The sequence below is a fragment of the Typopeltis vanoorti genome, chromosome 5 (assembly GCF_054136105.1).
Source record: "Typopeltis vanoorti isolate ZY-2024b chromosome 5, IOZ_Tvanoo_1.0, whole genome shotgun sequence".
Taxonomy (NCBI): domain Eukaryota; kingdom Metazoa; phylum Arthropoda; class Arachnida; order Uropygi; family Thelyphonidae; genus Typopeltis; species Typopeltis vanoorti.
The window spans coordinates 7451689-7473628 of record NC_143553.1 but is presented as its reverse complement, the minus strand read 5'-3'; the positions used below and the strand labels follow the sequence as shown (position 1 = coordinate 7473628).

Here is a 21940-nt window from a genome sequence, read left to right as displayed (position 1 = left end):
TAAATGGAGATGGATATGAGTCTGACGATTTGGATTCAAGGGTAGCTGATGGACAGATGTCAAAGAGTTGTTTATGGAGGAAATGAGTCCAGGAGAAGGCAAGCGACCAGTGGTGTACCACAGAGCTCAATAATTGGTCCTCTTTGTTTAATTTGTATATCAATGATATAGGAAATGATTTCAAATGGAAATATTCAGTTATTTGCTGATGATGCTAAACCGCGAAGAGCAATTGTAAATGACAGTGATACAGAGATTCTGCAGGAAGACTGAAACAGACTAGCATTATTTGTAAAAATAAAGGCTGCCTATTTAATGTGGTCAAGTGTAAGGTGATGCACTTTTGGAAGATATCAGAAGCTGTGTACTATGTTGATGGAACTGAATTGCAGGAAACTGATGAGGCCAGGGCTTTGGGTGTGATTGTGGATAGGGAGTTTAAGTTCAGAGAGCATATTGCAAAGGATTTACCAAAACATTACATCAGATTATGTGGTTGTTGAAGAATGAGCTGGGAGAGACAGGTAATTGTTTCCCTATATAAGGCTTTAATAAGGTCACATATGGACTATTGCACACAGATCTGGACTCCTAGATTTCATGGCGATGAAGAAGTTGTGGAGAGGATCAAGAGGCAAGTGACGAAGATTGTGGCAGGTCTGCAGAATGCTCCCTATGAGAATAGAATGATCTGCAGGCTTCAAAAATTAGCTGATAGGCGATAAAAGAGCAGACATGATAGAAGCATTTAAGTCATTAGGGTTTCATAGGATTGATACTGAAGACTTTTTTCCAATACATGGCAAGAAAGGAGAGAACAAGGGATCACGAGTGGAAGTTGTGTAAGAGTGTGTTAAGCAAGAGTATTAGGACTAGATTAGATTTTTTGCTATGAGGGTGGTGAATGGGTGAAATGAATTGCCAGAGGTGGTTGTGGGTGCTTTATCAGCAAATGAGTTTAAGGAGAGGTATGATGATATTTTTTAAATAATAGATCTCCCATGATGAATCTTCTGACTCCATGAAGATACATGTATAATAACAATAGTTTTCTATGCATCTATCAGTTGTCATAAAAATGTATCTTTTAAGCACTTGACCACAACTGTCTATCTAATAATGTAATATCTATAATTTTCTGAGCTTTGCTGGTTGCCTTACTGATTGTAGTTCCCAAATTTGAATTCACTAGTATCCAGACTTCTCTGATCTTGTCTAAATTATTTTGGGAGTCCAGCCTTTACAAAGAAAGAAAAAAAAAAAAAAAACGAGAGAGAGAGAGAGCAGCTGCATTAATATTAATCGATGATTTGACACACTTTACTCCTCATAGAGTAGTTCCAAGAGAAATAAATTATGGTATGATTCGTTGTATTTAGCTATTGGCAAAGGTGCGATAGTGTTTGTTCCAAATATGAATCTGATAATTAACATGCATTTAAAGGATAGTGGCAGTTATTTAGTGAGATCTGTATGAAATTAGTTGATAGGTAGGTGATATGAAGTAGTGTTTAGAGGTTTGAAATTAGGTGGTTAGGATTGGAATATCCCAGATTTGATTTGAAGTCCTTGTTGGTTAACATATTATTAATTTGGGTTGAAATATTAAGAGTAAAATTTCACTCTTTGCTGATGACATGAAGCCAGAGAAAAGCAAGCTGTTCTAGTTATCTCAGTTCTCTACAGAATGACCTTAATAGGAAGAATGAACGAGAAGTCAAGATTATAATTTAGTGTGAATAAAGATTATAAATTATGAGTATGACAAGTCTGATTTCCTAAAATGCTCCTCAGAATAATCTGAACACTGTAAACACATATACAATAATAATAATTAAAAAAAAAAAACATATATATAAAAGAGCAGGTTACCATTATTGAAAATTTCATCATCGGCATCAAATTCCTGCCACGTACCCTCAAGGGGTGTACAGGATATGATAATATATTGTACCAAACTATAGAATGATGGTACAATGAAAATTTCTATTCCTTTAAATAAAGATAAGTTTGGGCATGATTCAGTTTATAGAGTACTAAGCAAATTTCTTGGAAATTTAAAGATATGCAAGCAGTCAGAAGAAACGGGGGGGGGGGGATTATTCGGAATAATTCCCCATTTCCCATAATATCACTTCTGGGGAAAGAGTAACATTCACATTCCTTTGTGCATGGATTAAGTTTCCAGCATATGGAATAACATTTCTTGATATGAATATTTTTTTAAAAATTTGTATACTTTGTTGTTTAGTGGTTCTGTATCTTTAAAATATTACATTAACATTGTTAATTTTTACTGAGTGAACAGTGAATAAACCAAATCACTGAACACATCTTCTTCAGTCATTTTCTGTCCACTGCTGGATGAAGGCCTCCCCAAAAGTCCTCCATTCATTTCTGTCTTGAACCTTTCTTTGCCACTGAGTTCCAGCCTTTTCTTTAATCTCATCCTCTCACTGTTTCTGTGGTCTTCCTGTAGCTCTTTCCATTTCTGGAAATACCATTCAGTGATCAACTTTGTCTGTTTTTGAGTATTACTTCTTGCAATGTGACCTGCCCATTGCGATTTGGATCTTTTTAATGACGGATATAATTGTCATGCTAGTCTGAACTCTGACCCAGGTATTGTTCTTTCTATTTAAAATGGTAATACCATTCTAGATAGAAAGTATTGATCTTTCCATTTGCCTCTGGGTAATCCTCGCAACTCATTGGTCAATTTTTTTGTCAAATCCACATTTCACTTCCGGAAGTATACAACTGTTGATATTTTTCTTTTAAGGCAGATTGGGATGTTTCCTTTAAGTTCTTCATGGTGTTTTCCAAAGTTTTCTTGGCTATCCAACTAAGTTGAATTCAGTTTTTCACAGCCTTCCTCTACTGTGATCTTTTGTCCTAGGTAAATATAGGAGGTTACTATATTTACTAAATTTCCTGGTGTTTCATTTGTACTGACTTTTTTGGTGATGTGTATATATATGTATTGTTCACGGAAATTAATTACCTGGACATTTTCTGTTTAAAATTAACCAAACACAATAAAATGATTCCTGTCTAATTAACAAACAACAATGTTGATTTGTTAATAATGCAATACATAGAAGTATTGAATTTTTATTCAAGAAAAGGGTTTTAAGTAAATTTGTTTCTTTGGAGTTATGTGCTGCAAATAAAACATACTTTACATCCAAGTAGTAAACATATCTTTACTAAATATAAAGAAACATCTTGCAATCTGATATTAGGAAACCTTTAATTATTTGCTATCTTTTAATCACAGAATTCTGTCTTCTGTAGAGGTATATGATCCAGAACGGAATATTTGGAGTAAAGTGTCTGATTTACCTGAAGCAAGAATGGGTGCTGCTGCTATGTGCTTTACAGATACAATCTGGATCATTGGAGGCATGACATTTCCTCAGCATAATTTAAAAAACTCCATTCTTTCAACAGTTTTCAGTTATTCTCCTTACTCAGCCAGGTGAGAGTAATAGTTTATATAATTTTATTGGATGTTCTTTTTATCTTAAATCCTAGTCATTACTCTTATAATGCTCTGTAATGATAAAAAAAGGATATGTTCCTATATTTTTATATGATTCCAAAGTTAGCAAGCTCTTCATCTACTTTCAAATTCATGTATTGTTCAATATTATTTGAGTTTGGTTCTGTATATAGATGCTACAAGTTGATTCATTATTGTGAGAGAAAGATACCATCCTCTCCATTACAGTCTATGAATATGCAGCATACAAGAATGAGTCCACAGCATCTGACATTGTTGGGCATTAAAATTATGAAGAACCCAGTTTGGTAGAAACAGATTTATCAGACAAGACAAACTACTCCAAAACAAAATAATAAACACAAATGAATGAAAACTAATTTCATGGTTGCAAAATACAATGTAAGAATAATAACAGATGATAAAAAAATTGAACTTAAAAATGAAACAGGATATAATATGACTAAGTGGGGTGAAAAAAAAATCAGAAGAATGTGTAACATAAAAATTAGGAATCATGCTTTACTGGAAAGGACCAGGAGGTAGACTGAGCAGGGTGATTGAAGCATTGGATAAAAGGAGTAAGCAAGCAAAAGAGTTGATAGCGGTAGTTGACATAAGTGATTTGGTTGATAACATGGACAGTGCAAGGATGGATCGGGAAATAGTGTGGCAGACAAGATAGTCAGCATGTTGCCCACGTATAATAATGATGAGTTGAGAAGGGAAGCGAAGATTATGAATGTTATGCTAGCAGAGTTATGCGAGGAGAATGGAGTTCATTATATGAATGTGTGGAATGAATTTGATGGATACATGAAGCTGTATAAAAGATAGGCTACATTTAAATGGATTTGGTGTGAATCAGCTGGAGGAAATTAAGATAGTCAAGGATGCGAGGGTAACACTTAAGTCTGGAGAAAAGTGTAATATCAGTGATGATAAAGAGTAACTGCTGGGAGCGAGGGGGTTTATGAAGGAGTTATATCTGAGAAGTGGGGTCACTGGGAATTGTTAAGAAACAGAAATGAGCTAGTGTGTATGTTTATGAATGCTAGAAGTATTCAAAACAAGTGAAACAAAATTGTAGCATTGAGAGTTCATTTATCAAAAAATTGGAATAAGAGATGTGGTTCAATCAAGATGACATTCTGACAGGAATGGAGATTGAGGGATATGTAGTTTTTCACAAAGACAAACAGGGTAGAAAGGGAAGGGGTGCTGTTGATCATGGCAAAGTGCCCATCTTAGGTAGAGATGCAAGGAACAAATAGTCAGTGGTTTTGAAGCAGTATGATGTGAAGTGGAGGTGGACAGGATGAAATGTTTAGTAAGAATATTACTGTAAATGAAGTGTCAAATCTTCCTCCATTTGGTGAAAGTGATCATTATCTTGTGAGAAAGCGTTATATGAGGAACTATACGGCAGATGATTATGATAAACTCAGGAGGCAGTTTGCAGCCATATCATGGAATGAGGAATTGAATGGGAAAGAAATCAATGCTGCTTGGTCCTTAGGAACTATCTGGCAGAAGCAGTGAACTGAGTGTATTCCAAAAGTCAGGAGATTAAATAAGGGGTAGGTAAAATGAATGATTGAAGAAGTGAAGCAGGTAATCCGGAAGAAAAAACATTGTGGAGGCTGGCAGCACAAGATGAGTAGCAATAATCAGTTACATGCAGAGTACCAAGAGCAAACAAAGAAAGTGACTTGCTTGGTAACAGTACGAAAAGTGCAGTATGAACAGTAGTTAGCAAATGAGGCTAAGAAATCGTAAGGAGTTTTTTCAATATGTGGCCAGTAGAAGAAAGAACGATTATGGGTGGTTGATATTGGTCATTGATAATGGTAGAATGGTAACCACTAAGGAGGACATAGTAGAGGTTAAATGAAGCAATTCATTAAGGTAATCAGTCTAAGTGAATGTAAGATGTAGAACTTGGAGCAATAGGATGTGGTGAAGAACCACTACTGGTGACAGAAGAAATCTGAGAAAGTAGTTAAACTTGATATCAATAAAGCCATAGGACTTCATGGTATATCACCATGTGTCATGAGGAAATTTCCAGGAAGTTAATAACAGCATTAACTTAACTTTTTAACTTGAGTCTTGGACTGGCCCAAGTTCCAAAGCAGTAGGAAGAGTGCAAAATTGTTCTGCTTCATAAAGGGTCAAGGCAGTCTTCAAATTATAGGACATTCTGCTTGTCTGTAGTTGTGGCCAGTGTGTTAGAGATGCTAGTGAAGACCAGGATTCAGAATTGGGTTGACAGCAGCAGATTTCTCTTTGATGGACACCATGGGTTTGTTAAAGGAAGATCATGTTTTAGCAGTCTGCTTACTTGTTTTAACAATGATAAGCTGGTAATTAAACTGGATCCAATGAAATTGGATGGTTGATCAGTGCACTGGATTGGCGATTGTCTGTATGATACGTATCAGCAAGATGTATATGGGGGTAGTAATATCCCATAAAAAGAAAGCCACTAGTGGTGTGCCCCAGGTCTGTTTGGTTTAGTTGTTGTTTAGTTTGTATGTAAATTACATTGTGATGGGCTTGAATGGTGATGTACAGTTGTTTGCAGATGATGCAAAGTTGGGGGAGAGATGAGGAGTAGAACGGATATTGTAGCCTTGGAAGATAACTTGTATAGACAGGGTGAATGGGAAGCAAAGATGGGATGTAGAGTATAAGTTTGGTGGGGATATCTTAGAATAGGTGGAGAGATGAAAGATCTTGAGCTCACTGCAGATAGGGACTTGAAATTTTGGGGACATTTTGCTAAAATTGTGAGGACCACACAGCAGATTATGGCAATGATGCAGTGGACTTTAACATGTAGAAATAATGATGCACTGATTTCATTGTACAAGGCTTTTATCAGGCCACATAAGGATTAATGTGCATGGATTTGGTTTTAAAACAGATGGTGAGTTGTTGGAGATTGACTAAGTTGGCTTCCTGTCTACGGAATGTGAAGTATGAGGATAAGGTGAGAGAATACAAATTGCAGAGCCTAGTGGATAGAATTGAGGATTGAAGAAGCATTTGCAGGGAGAGTGGTGGGTGATTGGAATGAATTGTCTGAATGTGTAGTGAGTGCAGAGACATTTAATGCATTGAAGTAAAGGTATGACAAGCTGTGCATGTGAGAGTGGGACCTCCTGTGATGAGTCTCTTGACTTGGAGATCTGATGATGATATCCATTGAAACATGTGCAGCTACCATCCAACACCCCTTCATAGTCAAACTCCAACTCATAGAACAAGTTTTGCTTCCTCCTCCTCCTTCATTACTGCTGCTGCAGCAGCAGCATTATGGAACAGCCTTTCCTCCCATGTGTTTCCCAAGGAATACAATGAACAGGCCTTCAAATCCAATGTGAACAAGTTATTTGTTTCCCAGTTCTCTTCCATATATGGTACTAATGTGCTATAGGTTGACTAACAACATAAAACTAAAAAAAAAAAAAAAAAAAAAAAAAGGATGTGTCGAAAGAGAAGTCTGGAATATGCAGATGCTTGGAGTGCATTTCAGGAGAAGAGAAAAGAGCTGTATGAAAGAGATGGACTGAATTTGAACACAGAATGCCATAGGTATCTGGAGAGATTATTGTGCTCAGGCAAAGCGAGAGTGTTAGAGCAGGGAAAATAGAGATGGCACTTTGGATGGTAGTAGTGATGGCCTCTTGTGAGTATAGTCACTTGGGAGATGGGAGGATGTACAGTATATTGCAGAATCCAGTGGAGTATACAGGAATAATAATAGGTACAGAAATGGTGACAGTGCATTAATGTTTCTTTATGCAAATGCCAGGAATATCAGGAATAAAGGAAGTGAATTTGGTGGCATTGATAGCTTCAGCCTGTCTTAAGATTATCGGAATCAGGAAAATGTAGTTGACTGAAGATGATGTCCTGACAAGAATAAAGGTAGAAGTGTATAGCATATTTTGGCATGAGAGGAAGGGCAAGCAGGATGGTGGAGTGTTACTTATGATAAGTGATGAATCGAGTCCTCTCAGAGTGGGAAAATTAGAAGGCACTAATTGTTTTGAAAGTCTATAGCATGAGGTAGAGGTAGCAGGAAGAGATATTTAGTGGGACATTGCTATAGGCAAGGGAACACAGAGGATGATGAGCAGGAAATGTTCATGTAGATAAGTTTTGCAGGTGCAAAGGGAATGATAATTATGTGAGATTTTGACTATAGCAGTATAAACAGGACAAGGAAGCTGCATATACTAGTTAGAGAATAGAATTTTTGGAATTCTTGAGGGACAAATGTCTCGGACATCACGTAGTAGAACACAAGGATCGAAAGTTTTAGATTTGGTCCTTACATCAGAAGAGCTGTAATAAATTTAGTTTAATCCTTTATCCAAGTGTAAGCAAACAAAGTTTGTGCCTGAAAATATCTTCAGGACTGGGGTAAGGTAGTGCAACACCAGGAAACGCCAAGCAAAGGTGGACCAAGCTCTCATCACTCCTTGTCTCAGTATCTCCCATAATGCAAAGAACATTTCCTTGCAGACATGTATACTGCTATGCCTTAAGGGAAGGGCCACTACCCAGACCGGTTTCAACCATTATTGAGGTCTCGTCAATGGGAGGCAGACCCGAACATGGAGATCCACATTTGGGTCTGACCCCCACTGACGAGACCTCAATGAAGGTTGAAACTGGTCTGGGTAGTGGCCCTTCTCTTAAGGCATAGCAGTATACATGTCTGCAAGGAGATGTGCTTTGCATTATGGGAGATACTGAGACAAGGAGCGATGAGAGCTTGGTCTGCCTTTGTTCGGAGTTGCCTGGTGTTGCACTACCTTACCCCAGTCCTAAAGATATTTTCAGGCACAAACTTTGTTTCCTTACACTTGGATAAAGGATTCGACTAAATTTATTATAGTCTAACCAAGCGAAAAATAAACTTCCAACATCAGTAGAGCTGATTGTAATTGAGATGTCAATCTCATCCCTTTGGTGAGAGTGACTATGCAGTCCTGACTTGGGGCTGAATAGACACAGAAGTTTCCGGGAGGAAGGAATTTGGAATTGTAAAGCAGAAGACTATAATAATCTTAGAAATCAACTTAAGTGGTTTCATAGATGGAAAAATTGCAAGGGAGAGATGTCAGTTGTGTATAGGGCAGTGGCATAGCTAGAGCTTTTGCCGCCTGGCGCAGTCTCTGATTTTGCCGTCCCTCTCAATACATACCAAAAATACTACAAAAAGTCAAAACGACATAGAGGGAAATAAATTAAAACTATGTTCATTTTTTAAGTAAAACTTGAATTTCAACATTCTAATATGTTATTTTTCTTGCTTTTCTGTTAGCACACTCGTCAATGACATTGGCAAAGTCTATTTCATAGTAATGTAGGTAATTTTTAATCAATTTTAATTTAGAAAATCTCCTCTCACAACTAGCAACATTTACTGCAATTGTGAGGAAAATACGTAGTAGTATTACAATATTTGGAACTGTTGGATTCTAAATGAAGAGAAATTAAAATTGTTAATACTTCTTTCAGAATCAAACATTATCCTTCATGACAAAAGCAAGACTTGTAAATATTATTTATTGTTTGTCTCTTGCTTATAGTGTGTTATTCATATAATTTCCTTGAATTTTGTTTATTATTATTTAATAATATAATCTTATGTAATGTAATAGTAATAAAAAGGCTCTGTATAAAAATATTATTCTTTTAATTTACTTTATTATATATGAATTACTAATTACTTTCCAATTACTAATATTACTATGAAGTAAGTTGACTGGTAAAGCAAGGACATTTTTATATTCATCCCCAATTCTCAAGGAAACATTAGATTATCAGAAATTTAAGGATGTTTTAATTTCGCAGTATTCCAAATTAAGAAGTATTGGCAGCAACTTATGGAAACTACAGAGAGTCTCACAAAAAGATAGAGAAACTGTCACAGATTTTTACAATCGTTTGTTGACACTATCCAATAGTTTAAATGTGACTAATGAAGATAAACCTTACTTAGATTGGGCTGTGTTCCAGCAATTCCGCCAAGGTGTTAGACAAGAATTAAGGGAAACAGCCTACAAGAAGAGAATTGCCACATTAGAAGAGTGTTTTAAAGCTGTGAAGGAAAAAGAGCAAATGATAGGAGACTTTTCTCCCTCATCCAATCTATGCCATGTAAATGTCTTAGAAAGAACTGATTGTTCCTCTAACATAATTGAAACTAAAAGTGAGAATAAAAAGGAGAAAGGAAAGAAGAAAGGTATTGAGGAAAATTCTATAAATCTTAAAACAAGTGTCAGACAGTGAAGATCAATCTAACAAAGGGAAATTAATGGAGGAAGTGAAAACTCTGGTTCACCATGAAGTGGAGAGGTTGCAGCGACCAATAATAAATCGTCTTGATCAAGTGGTGACACTACTAGCAAATATTATCTTAAAATCTCATGAGAATCACAACCTCTCAACAGATAAAATCAATGAGATGATAGAACAGGAAGTACAAAGACAAAATCTGCCCATATTAACAAGTCTGGATAAGCTGATGCAAAAATTAGAGGGTATTAATCAACAAGTGCCAACTGTCTCTCAATCTCAGGAAAGGAAGGAATATCTCTCAACCCTTAGAGATCCTCCTAAATGTTTCAGGTGCTACAAAACTGGACACATTGCCAGAAATTCCTCTTATATTAGAGGAAAATACTCCAACAACACATGGGATTCTAATTTTGGATATATCCCTCACAGAAAATACAGTAGTTATCAAAATTCCCTCAAATCAGATGAGTCAATGATGAAGATTAAAGAAAATATCCAAGGATTCCAGTGTAATATTTTATTAGACACAGGCTGTAATGCTTCAACTATTAGTAGAGACTGTTTCCTACAAATAAAGCATAGATTAAGGAAACATATAGCTCAATTAAGGAGACCTGTGAGAATTACCACTCTGTCTGACTCCAAATTTATAACTTATGAGAAGGTTCGTGCAAGAATTTATCTACCAAGCTTTGGACTAAGTGTCTGGCAGAATTTACTGGTTATTCCTTTCCTTCAACATCTAACCCAGATTCTCATATCATCTTGGGAAACTAACTTCATGGAAAAGTGTCACTTTTCATGTGATTATTCAAGGGGAGAAATATCCCTGATGAACAGAAAAAGAAGTATTAGACACAATAATGAGCCTTTATACATTGGAAAGAAGATACTAACAGAAAGGTTTAATAAGTCAACTAATGCACAACCCCCCAAGCAAAATACAATCACATAATGATAAATTAATTGAGCATAATAGTAGTGATGACTTAGATATACTGGATAAGCTTGAAACTCAATTCAGCACAGACAATGCATTAAAAGAACAGATACCCACATCTGAAATAAAAGTTGACAGTACAGATCAACTAGCAATTGAAGTTCACTTTGCCAAGACAACTACTCTTCATACAAGATCTAATGAAACAGGAAGAGAAAGAAAAGAAGAAGCAGGCCTAACTGAGTAGTTTTCCTAGGAGATTCACCAGAGACTGTGAGAAGAAAGGGAAAGAATTATCCTTGAATGAGTGATTACAGAGAGGACACAAATAGAACAAAACATCCAAGACACAATACTAGCGGTAGAGAACATAAATTTTATTCTGAAGAGACTTTCCCTAACTGCAGGTATGATAGACATGCTGATCTCGGTAATAAGGGTGATAGTAATTTTAATGAAATAGTAGATAAGAATGCATGCACAAGTCAAATAGGGGGGGGAAAAAAAAAGGAAGAAATTAGGTTTTCTAGATCCCCAGCAAGAATGACCTGTGTGAAAAATTTTTCTTTATAGAAAAATTTTTCAAAGGAAGAGTAAGCCTTTATTGGATTCTAAATGAAGAGAAATGAAAATTGTTAATACTTCTTTCAGAATCCAACATAATCCTTCATGTCAAAGGCAAGACTTGTAAATATTATTTATTGTTTGTCTCTTGCTTATAGTGTGTTATTCATATAATTGCCTTGAATTTTGTTTATTATAATTTAATAATATTATCTTAAATAATGTAATAGTAATAAAAAGGCTCTGTATAAAAATAGTATTCTTTTAATTTACTTTATTATATAATAATATTATAAGAAGCTGTGCATGTATGTTATAGAATTTGTGTTTATTATAATTGAATGTGATTTATATGAACTATGGATTATTTCTTTATTTGTATTTCTGAAAGAGAATGTATATATATGTAAGTTTAATGTACCCTATGTGAACTATGATTTTTTTTTTATTTATCATTACTGAAAGAGAAAGTAATTTTATGTAATTCTTCTGATTGGATTTGATTGGCTGTTGTCAAGAAAGCAGAGTTAATTTTAGATAGCGCATGCGTGGAGTGTTAGCTATGGTATTTGAAGGGAGAACAAGTTGATATAAGCTGAACTAGCTAGAACCGGATTTTGGCAGGAAGAATGAAGGTATTTTATTGGAAAACGAAAGTAAGCAGGGGAGAAGCGTTCAGGGCAGTAAGGAGTGAAGTAACGGGTGGCAGTAAAGGGATTTGGGAAATGCCGTAAATAGATTAAGAAAGGACCGGAAAATTAATAAGCAATTCGGAATATTTCTACGGAATTCTAAAATTACGACGGATTCCAATTGTTTTAGGAAGAATAGTGCAAAGCTGAATTTAATGCATAGAAGAAAATAAGGAATAAGTAGATTACCTAAAATGAGTGCGTCACGATTTGTGAAACCCTATGTTTAATATTTCAGTTATTATAGTGAAGATTTCTTTTGAATAGTGTTGCTTCAAAGCAATAGTTTTAAGTGTGCCTATAGTAAATCCAGTGTGTAAAAGGTGTAACCCGGTAAGAGCAGTCCTTTTTGTATTTCAGTGCGAAGAAATAAGAGTTAGCGCTGCCTGATATATCTTAACATTAACTGTGGCGTTCTACTAAACATAGCCGAAGTATGGAGCTTTAAAGTGTTTCCCCCTTGAAATGATAACTGCCTCATAATTAAATTAAGTGTTAGTTGACTAAGAGAGAATTAGAGAATTCTACTTTAAGAATAATTACTGTCAGATTCTGTAACATTGAACTGTGTGGACCATCTTCAATTATTCGGATGAATATAGTATTGACAGCTGAATGTGCAATTTCCTAATGTTTTATGTTTGTTATGAGTATTTGGACTAAGCTGGTTTGCATTTTCTTGTTTTTAAAGTTTTACTTAAATGTACATGTTCTATAACCCTGTATTAAATGTTTATTTTATTGGATTCAGTTTGTTGTTTTCCTGATTTTTCTTCATTGCACCGCTTATAAAGTTTATCGGACTTTGCGGAAGCCTTAAATATTTATTTTAAACTCGGCCTGTAGAAAAGTGAGATTGCTAAAGTTAGTTGATGATTGATTCCACTATATTATATAACTAATCTGAATATAGGGTGATGCAGGATAATATAAATTTCTCTATATTTGGATTAGTAATCAACCAACAATTAATTAAGATAATAAAAAAACAGATAATTTAAATAAGAACTACATTCTAACAAGGTGGTGGATTCAAAGCCAGGATGTACGATTCAACAGAACTGAGTTCTCGAGATTATTTTTTTAGAATTAACTGCAAAAGTTCAAAAAGGTTCAGAGTGCCGCCTGGGGCAGACCGTCCCCTCTGCATCCCCCTAGCTACGCCACTGGTATAGGGTTAGTGAAGAATTATTTATCAACAGTAATAGCAAATAAAATTTCTCAAGTGAAAAAAGGTAATACAATTTGGTGTAAGACTAATAAAATCCAACAGAAAGTGCAGATGAAAAATAAATTAGGAGAAAAAGTATAATCAGAGAGCAGTTGCATGAAGAAGGTAAGACTCAAGCCAAAAGATTTACTAAGAGTCAGGAAGACAAAAATGGAATATGTTGAGAGATTAGCTTTACAATCCAAGTAAAAGGCCCAGGAATTCTTTCACTATGAGGCCTGTGGAAGGAGAATTATAGTATATGAATTACCTTATTTGATGGGAAAATTTCAAAACTTGTCATTTCAAAAATTAGCTGTTTTTTAAAATTACCTATCTATTAAAAATTAATTAAAATTAAAATTAATTTTAATAAAAATTAATTAAATTAAAAATTACCTGTCTATTAAAAATTCTTGAAAAAATGACACACACCAGGCTACAGAACTATTTACAGAAGTACAACATCTCACAAACCAATACAGCTTTCAGAAAACAAAGCACCATCACTTTATTAGAAGACATTGCCGACGCCATAAACAAAGCCCTCAATAAAAACAAGTATGTGTCCTTATACTGCTTGACATAACCAAAGCTTTTGATACACTTCAACATGACATACTACTGACTAAATTATACTCAATCGAGATAAGAGGAACACTGCATACCTGGTTCAGGAACTATCTCTAAAACAGAACACAACTCAAGTAACAAAAATAGGCTCATGTTACAGCCGGGGTATACAGTTAAAACACTGTGTCCCACAAGGCACCATATTATCACCTGCTCTATTCAACATACACATTAATGATGTTCATAACCTGGCGACACAAAGTCAAATATTTCAGTACACAGATGACACCAAGCCAATAGCAGTTCATACAGATATAAACATGGCTCTCACCAAAGCACAACAAGACCTAAATGAAATCACAACATACTTCTACCAAAACTCAATTGCAATCAACGGTACCAAGACACAGATGTTAATAATACATAATCCGAGAATCACGTGCCCCGTACCACTATCGCTACACTATATTATACTGTCACACATATCGCTGCATTAACAATAAAAATACCTGCCACTGTCCTGAAATCAAACCTGCAACTCATGCAAAATATCTTGGCCTTTACATAGCTTGCCACCTTAAATGGACGAAACATACAGATTGCCTACATACTAACCTCCGCATCATCGCAGCCAAACTCTTCCAAGTAAAAGAAATTATTCTATCTAACATAAAAAAACTGTATCACAGTATCTGTGAATCTATACTCAGGTACAGTATAACGGTCTATGCCACCGTTATACCATACATTACATAGGAAAATCATGTCAACAGTGATTTGGAGACCTTATACACAACAGCCAATATCTGAACTGCTTATGGTAATACACAGAATCCTGAGCATTAAAAATCTGAAATATTGCATAATGTTACTAAGAAATTACTTCAACATCACCTATTGTAACAACAGAGACACATATCGTATAACACGACCCACAACAACTCTTTACATCCCTAGACCCTTCAACAACTCATATGGTTCTTTTGTGAGATCGCGTCTGATACCCATGCTACTCAACAACCTACCAAGAAATTTAAAACACATAGACAACTACAGAACATTAAAACACGAACTCTGGAAACTATACCAACACAGTTAATATAGTATTAACACTTATATACACATGACAAATCACCAGCGTCCAATGCCTATATTCCATCCATAAACAGTACCAAACAACATAAATAGTGAAGGCTAATTATACTCTCTTCATAAGAGCTAACCCTAGCTTCAAAGTAGGGGGGGGATTAGCTCACCTCATTCAACTAATCCTCATAATCATAGACTGCAAATTATTGTACTGTATATGTCAATGCTGTGTATAATAATAAATGATGACACTGATATGAAAAAAAAATAAATTATGTGTATTTATATTTAAAGAAAAAACTATTAAAAAGAAATAAGGTACTTTAAACTGCACACAGAATTTTGTACAGAGCAGAAAATATAAAATATCTTAATTGTACATATGTAAATACTCTGTATGGTGATAACAGAAAAAAAAAAAATATTATATAAAGAAATTATCAGCTAACGCCATTTTTTTTTTTATTTTTATTTTTTTTTATTCCCGTATACGGGAGTAGGCGAGGCCATTTAGCCCTATCTAACTTTTGGAGACTGAGTGGGAAGTTCAATCTCCACTGGTACCAATCAGAGATAGATGGCCCAAGGCTATCACTAATTAAGCGGTACACGGTGAAGAGAGATGGCTCAAATGTGCCGCCATCTCGTGGTCCTAACACAATATATTTAATGTCTGAAATAATGTGGGTTCTACGGTCGATTTTCTTGAGTTTACGGAATGAAAAACCTGAGTTTCCGGGAGGGAAAACCCGCTTGCCCATGCCAGAGATCGACTAACTCGGGAACCGGTCGAAAAAAGGCTTAGAAAAATTTCCTCTAGTCGCCGACTAGACTCAAAACCAAGTCTTCCTTCGTGCAGCCAAGCGCCGTGGTGTGCAAATGCCACATCCACTGAGCTACACAGACACATAAAGAAATTATATATATATATATTGTTATTGTATATATAGTGTAAAAAATGCAAAAAAAATGTAATAATCATCATTGTTAATATTATAATAATATATTGTAAACAATGATTATTATTTAAAAAAATATTATTTGCGTGCAAGTATCTTTATGCACTGTTGTGTTCATGAATGTATTATAAATATTATATATATATATAAAATTATTATATGCATGTATGTAATTTATCTGAGACATAATAAAATGTTAAAAGAAAAGTAAAGTGACTAGTATAGATGATACAGTGGAGCTTGGAATATTTCCTCTTGGAAAAATAAATTTTATTCCTGGAGGAATGGGAAGGATTGAAGGCTTAGAAGTATATAAAGAAAAGGTTTTTCAAATACAAAATACTCTGGAGGTGAATAAGCAGCAGGACTAAATTGGATTTTACTTCATGCTTTGAAAGAATATGCTAAAGAACTAACAGCTTCATTTACCTGGCTCAATGAAATGTTCAATGAAAGCCTAGCTACTGGAAAAGTGCTCAGTGAGTGGAAGGAGGGTCAGATAGTGTCATTGCACAAGAGTGGTGGTAGAATGCAATCATCAGGCTATTTATTTCTTCTACAGTTAAGGTTTTGGAGAAATTAGTAGGTAGTAGGGGATCCAGCATGGATTTGTTAAAGGGCACTGTTATTTCAGTTAGCTGCTTGATTTTTATAATAGTGACAAGAGTAGTTGACAAGGAAATGGCATATAGTGATTTTTTTGTTTTGATTTTGCAAATGCATTTGATTGGGTGTCATGGAGTTAGACATCAGATTAGTGAAGTGAACTGGAAATTGGCTGCCTGATAGATATCAGAAGGTTGTGTATGGAGAGCTGTATCAAGTACGATACAAATACAAGGATACAAATAGAAAAAAGAGGAAGGTTATAAATGAGGTTCCACAGGGATCAGTACTTGGACCTTTGCTTTTTTTTTTTAACCTTTATGTCAATGATATTATCACTGGGTTTCAGGGAGATATTCAGTAATTTTGAGATCATCATCTGCAAATAAGTGAATATCTTGCAACTTGGGAGAGTTATTAGTAATTGTGCTGATTTTGGTTCTTCAAGAGAATTTGCATAAGCTAGAAAGGTGGAATGGGAATGTCATACAGCTAAATGTAAGGTCTTGATCTTTGGGATCTACAGATGGGAGGTTGTATACCCTAGTGGTGGATTCTATCAGAGGAAGTGCATGAGACAAGAGATCTTGGAGTAATATAGGATATAAATTTGAAGATTTGGGCACATATTGAAATGGAAGTGAAGGCAATCCAGAAGACTGCTAATACTAAGACAGATTTTGACCATTAGAGATAAAAGAGTGATGATTCTATTGTATAAAATCCTGATCAGGCCACTTTTGAAGTATTGTGCACAGATCTAATCACTGGGATTTTCAGAGAATAAATTAACCCTGTTGAGGACACAGAGGCAGATAACCAGAATGATATCAGGACTCTGCAATGATAGTTATGAGGATAGACTTTGGGCATACAAACTACAGAGTTTGTTGGATAGAATATGAAGGTGTGACAGGATTGAGACCTTTAAACTGTTGAGAGGTATTACAGGATTGACATGGGGGGGGTTATAAAAAGGACAAGAGGCCAATGAAGTGGTAAGTAGGAGGGTGAAGTGGCTTATTTGCATGGAGGGTGGTTGTACTACCATGAAATTCTTTGCCAGATAGAGTGGTGAATGTGCCGTTGGGTTTAAGGAGCGATATGATATACTTAGTGTTGTCTAAAATAGTCTTTCTGTGATGAATCTGTCTCCATTGAGGTCTAGAATTATAATAATGAGAAGGAAAAAAAATTTGTCTTATTCTTATTCAAATGTATTCAGTTATTTTTCTGAAGAATCATGACTCTTATCACAAGTCCTTGTTTGCCATTCAGATGATCACAAATATAGTTTTTGTGTTCTTCGAGTCAGATGTTATCAGATTAGCAGTCTGTGCAAAGTAGGCCAAAGCTTTCGACACAGGGAATTTCACTCCAGGATGTGAAAGAGGATGTAGCTGATCCTTAGCAGAAATAATGAAAGTAGCTAGCTGAATGTATAGTTTGAAAGTAATATGAGATTATATATGCAGTAATTATTTAAGTCATGAGGAGTATTCAGTAAGAAGTTATACATTGTATCCCTTATAATGGTATTAAATAATTTATTAATGGATAATAATTTTGTTGTCCTCTCCTTGAATCCTAAGTTACAGATTGAGCTCTCCTTTTGCAATTAATATTGCATCATGCTCAATAATTTTCAATTGTTATTATTCTTATAAGGGCACATCCTGGAGTCCGAAGACTCATCATGGGAGACTAAATCTGTCCACACAATCATACCTCTCCTTGAACCCATTAACAGACAAAGTACTCAACTGACTCTGGCAACCCATTCCACTCATTCAAAACTCTCCAAGCAAAAAATCTACTCCTCACAGATCTAATAACCAAACGTTTATTCAACATCCAGGGATGATCTCTTGTTCTGGTCCCTCTAGCCAAGTGCTGAAACATTTCCCTTCATCTATCATATAAGCAACTTAAGGTTTATCATATAAACCTCTTTAAGCAACTTAAATATATCTATCATATTTTCTCTTTTTCTCCTATCAACCAACTTCTGCAATCCACAGACATTCAATCTATCATCCTAGGGATAGATTCTGCAGACGACTCACCATCTTGGTCACTCGGTTCTGAATCCTCTCCACTGCTTCCTCATCTTTAAGAAACCCAGGAGACTAGACTTGAACACAGTAATCCAGATGTGGGTGTATCAAGGCCTCATAAATGCTATGCACTATAATGCTATGCTATCATATAATGCTATGTCACTCGGTTCTGAATCCTCTCCACTGCTTCCTCATCTTTAAGAAACCCAGGAGACTAGACTTGAACACAGTAATCCAGATGTGGGTGTATCAAGGCCTCATAAATGCTATGCACTATAATGCTATGCTATCATATAATGCTATGCACTATGGGAAGGGTCACCACCCAAACCGGTTTGGGTGGTGACCCTTCCCATAGTGCATAGCATTATACATGCCAGCTTTCCAAGCTTCCATGTCCTACTGTACTCACTCTTTGCATGAACTAAAAATTATACTGAAGATGTTGGTTTGGGTAATGTGGGGCTTACATATTTTGGACCTCCCATGGAAACCCATGTTGTGAGCATCAGTTGAGAATATTTTTGTGCAGATTTGTGTTCCAGTTGATGTCCAGGACTCTGCATTCTGTGTATTGTCCAATGAATGACAGTTTTTATCCTTCATAGTGACTCACATTCGGTGAGTCAATCACTGCAGGTTGCAGTTGACTCCCTGTGCTTCCATCTCAGTATGGTATCATTGATTGTTGACCTGGGATGGTCCAATTTGTGAATAATTCGCTGAACAGAGAAGCCTGCAATATGGTATCCTATTATGTCTCTTTCAAACTCCATCATTCCCTTCTCGCAGTCATTTCACCTAGATGCAGTGTTGCAATGACTTGGGAGCATCATATTCCTCTATTTTATACTGGCTGCAAAAAAGTGACTCATTACATGGCACAATGCACCTTGCCCATGGAGGGGGGGGTGCATTGACTTCTTTCCTTGTGTATTTCTTCGTTGTTACAAGGACATCATCAGAGAGAGGAGATCAGTAGATAATATTTGAAAGAGACATGAGTCACATGGCATTTTTAGTGACAGCTGAGCAAACAGAAGAATACATTATTAGAATGTTAGGAAACAATGGTTAGTTTTTGTAATTCAAATACAGGGTACATAATCATAATTAAAAAAAAAAAATGAAGTGTTAATCATGATTAATTCCCGAAACTTTGAGGCAGGAATGCAATCAATTTGAGTGTAAATTTTTTTTTTTTTTTTTTTTTTGATTCCAAAGAGCTCTGAATATGGTATGGCATATGAAGCAAGATCAATCACCATCCAAGAATACTAATTTAACTAAACTACCATTAATAAAAAAAAAACAAAAAAAAAAAACCATTCCCAACAAGAGTGAAATCAAATGCAAAAAAAAAAAAAAAAGATTCCATACTCTACCTTAAAGGAACATCCGAACAAGCAGCATCAGTTCTTCACAAGTATAATCTATGCACCATCTTCAAATCGTTTTCTTTTCTACCATCCATCCATCTTTTTTCTCATCTGTTCAGTGACAGGTTGAGTTTCCCTATGAACAAATTTTTACCATCTGGCTCTACCTCTGACCATTCTTGTCATCTCTCTGAAGCTCAATAATTATGACTATTCCTTCAAAGACTAGCCAAATCTGACTCTTGATCGCCTTCTTCCAATGATTCCATTCAAGACAATATTTGGTAATCTCCGAGAGAATATTTTCTGGAGATGTCCAAATCAACTTATTTTTTAAGAATTACAGCTATGATAGTTTAATTCATGTTTGACTTGCAAATTTGTTTTGTGTTTGGACCAGTGAGTCTTGTTTTTCTTAAACATTTCATTTTGAATGCTCTGATTTTCTGTATTTCTTTCTGATTGTATCTCCATGTATCAGCTCCAAATCTTGCCATATGTATAATAATGGTTTTACAGTTTTAGTTTGAGCTTTTTGAAATACTGTTATTTTTTCATATTTTGTTATGTATTCATATTAGACTATTCTTTGTTAATTCTGTATTTTACTGTTTCTGTGTTGTCGAGGTTGTGAGTAATGAGACTGCCAAGATGTGTAAATTGCTTTACTTATTCAACGATTTTCTAAGTTTATTAATTAATTTTTTTCCCTCATCTCTTCTTATTTTCATTGTTTTTGTTTTGCTTCGATTGATTTTCAATTCAAAAAGTTTTGCACTCTTCATTTACAATTTTTATTGTCTTTTCCAATTGCACTCTAGATTCTGCAGTAATAATAATATTGTATAGTATTTAATGAGAATGATATCCATGCAGTTTATTTGCAGACCTGGTTTTCCATATTTCTTTAAGATAGAGAGCAGAGACAAGCAAGTTATTGTTCCTCTGTATCGAGCCTTGATAAGACCCTATCTTGACTATTGTGCCTAGATCTGGGTGCCAGGGTTTCTTCTTGATGGGGAGGAGGTGGAGAGGATCCAGAGATGAGTGACCAAGATGATAGCAGGTCTATGGAAAGAACCTTATGAGAACAGGTTGAAGATTTGTGGGTTGCAGAAATTGGTTGATAGGCAGAAAAGGGATGATATGATTGAAACATTCAAATTACTGAAGGATTTCTATAAGATTAATTCAGAGGATATTTTTCAGAACAGGACTGGTGGGGGGAGAACTAGAGAACACCTATGGAAGCTGGGCAAAAGTGTGGTTAGCAAGGGTGTTAGAGCTGGGTTCTTTACTTTTAGAGTGGTAAATGAGTGGAATAAGCTGCCAGAGTCTGCTGTGGGTGCTATGACGGTGAGTTCAAGGCAAGGTATGATAGATACTGTGAGAATGTCATATAGTTGTGTGGACTTGATGTTTAGGGCATCCCTCGATGAGTCTAAGGACTCCTTGGAGTTGCCCATAATAATAATAATAATAATAATAATAATAATAAAGAGGAATAACTTCCTTACCTCTAATTGTTAACAAATTCTTCAATAGCCAAGTAATCTTATGAGCTACCTTAGCAATATGGCCTCTAAACTTTAACTCTCTGTCTACCCCCCCCCCCCCCAAATCTCTAGCTTCATCTATTTCCTGGAGTACAGTGCCATCAATGTAATATATAGCTTGTAATCTATTGATCCCAAAATGCATAACTATACATTTCTCGACATTAAATTGACAACGATTAATTTTGCCCATACTGACAGTCCATTTAAATCATCCTGCAAGCTCTCCACATCACCTTGATTAACTATTACCCTATTTAATTTTGCATCATGAGCAAACAACTGAATATTTCCTTTCGGATCATTTCCTATATCACTATATCCTATATCTCCATATACCACTTTTTGATATCTATCCAGCAGCACCCTATTATCCACTTAACCAGTGTCATGTCCATCCTCATTTGTTCTAATTTGCATAACAGAGTTCCATGTAGTATTCTGTAAAATGCCTTTGCAAAATCCTATAAAATCATTGTGTACCAT

General features: G+C 35.4%; 1 protein-coding gene across 1 annotated transcript in view; it reads left to right on the top strand.

Moving 5' to 3' along the window:
* Positions 1–3287: 3287 nt before the first annotated feature.
* LOC150106211 (beta-scruin-like) overlaps positions 3288–21940 on the top strand; it is a 308571-nt gene continuing 289918 nt past the window's right edge. Inside the window, exon 1 of the mRNA XM_090392954.1 lies at positions 3288–3481. Coding sequence (XP_090249080.1) covers positions 3357–3481 — 125 coding nt within the window. The 5' untranslated portion in view covers positions 3288–3356. The remainder of the gene's footprint in view (positions 3482–21940) is intronic.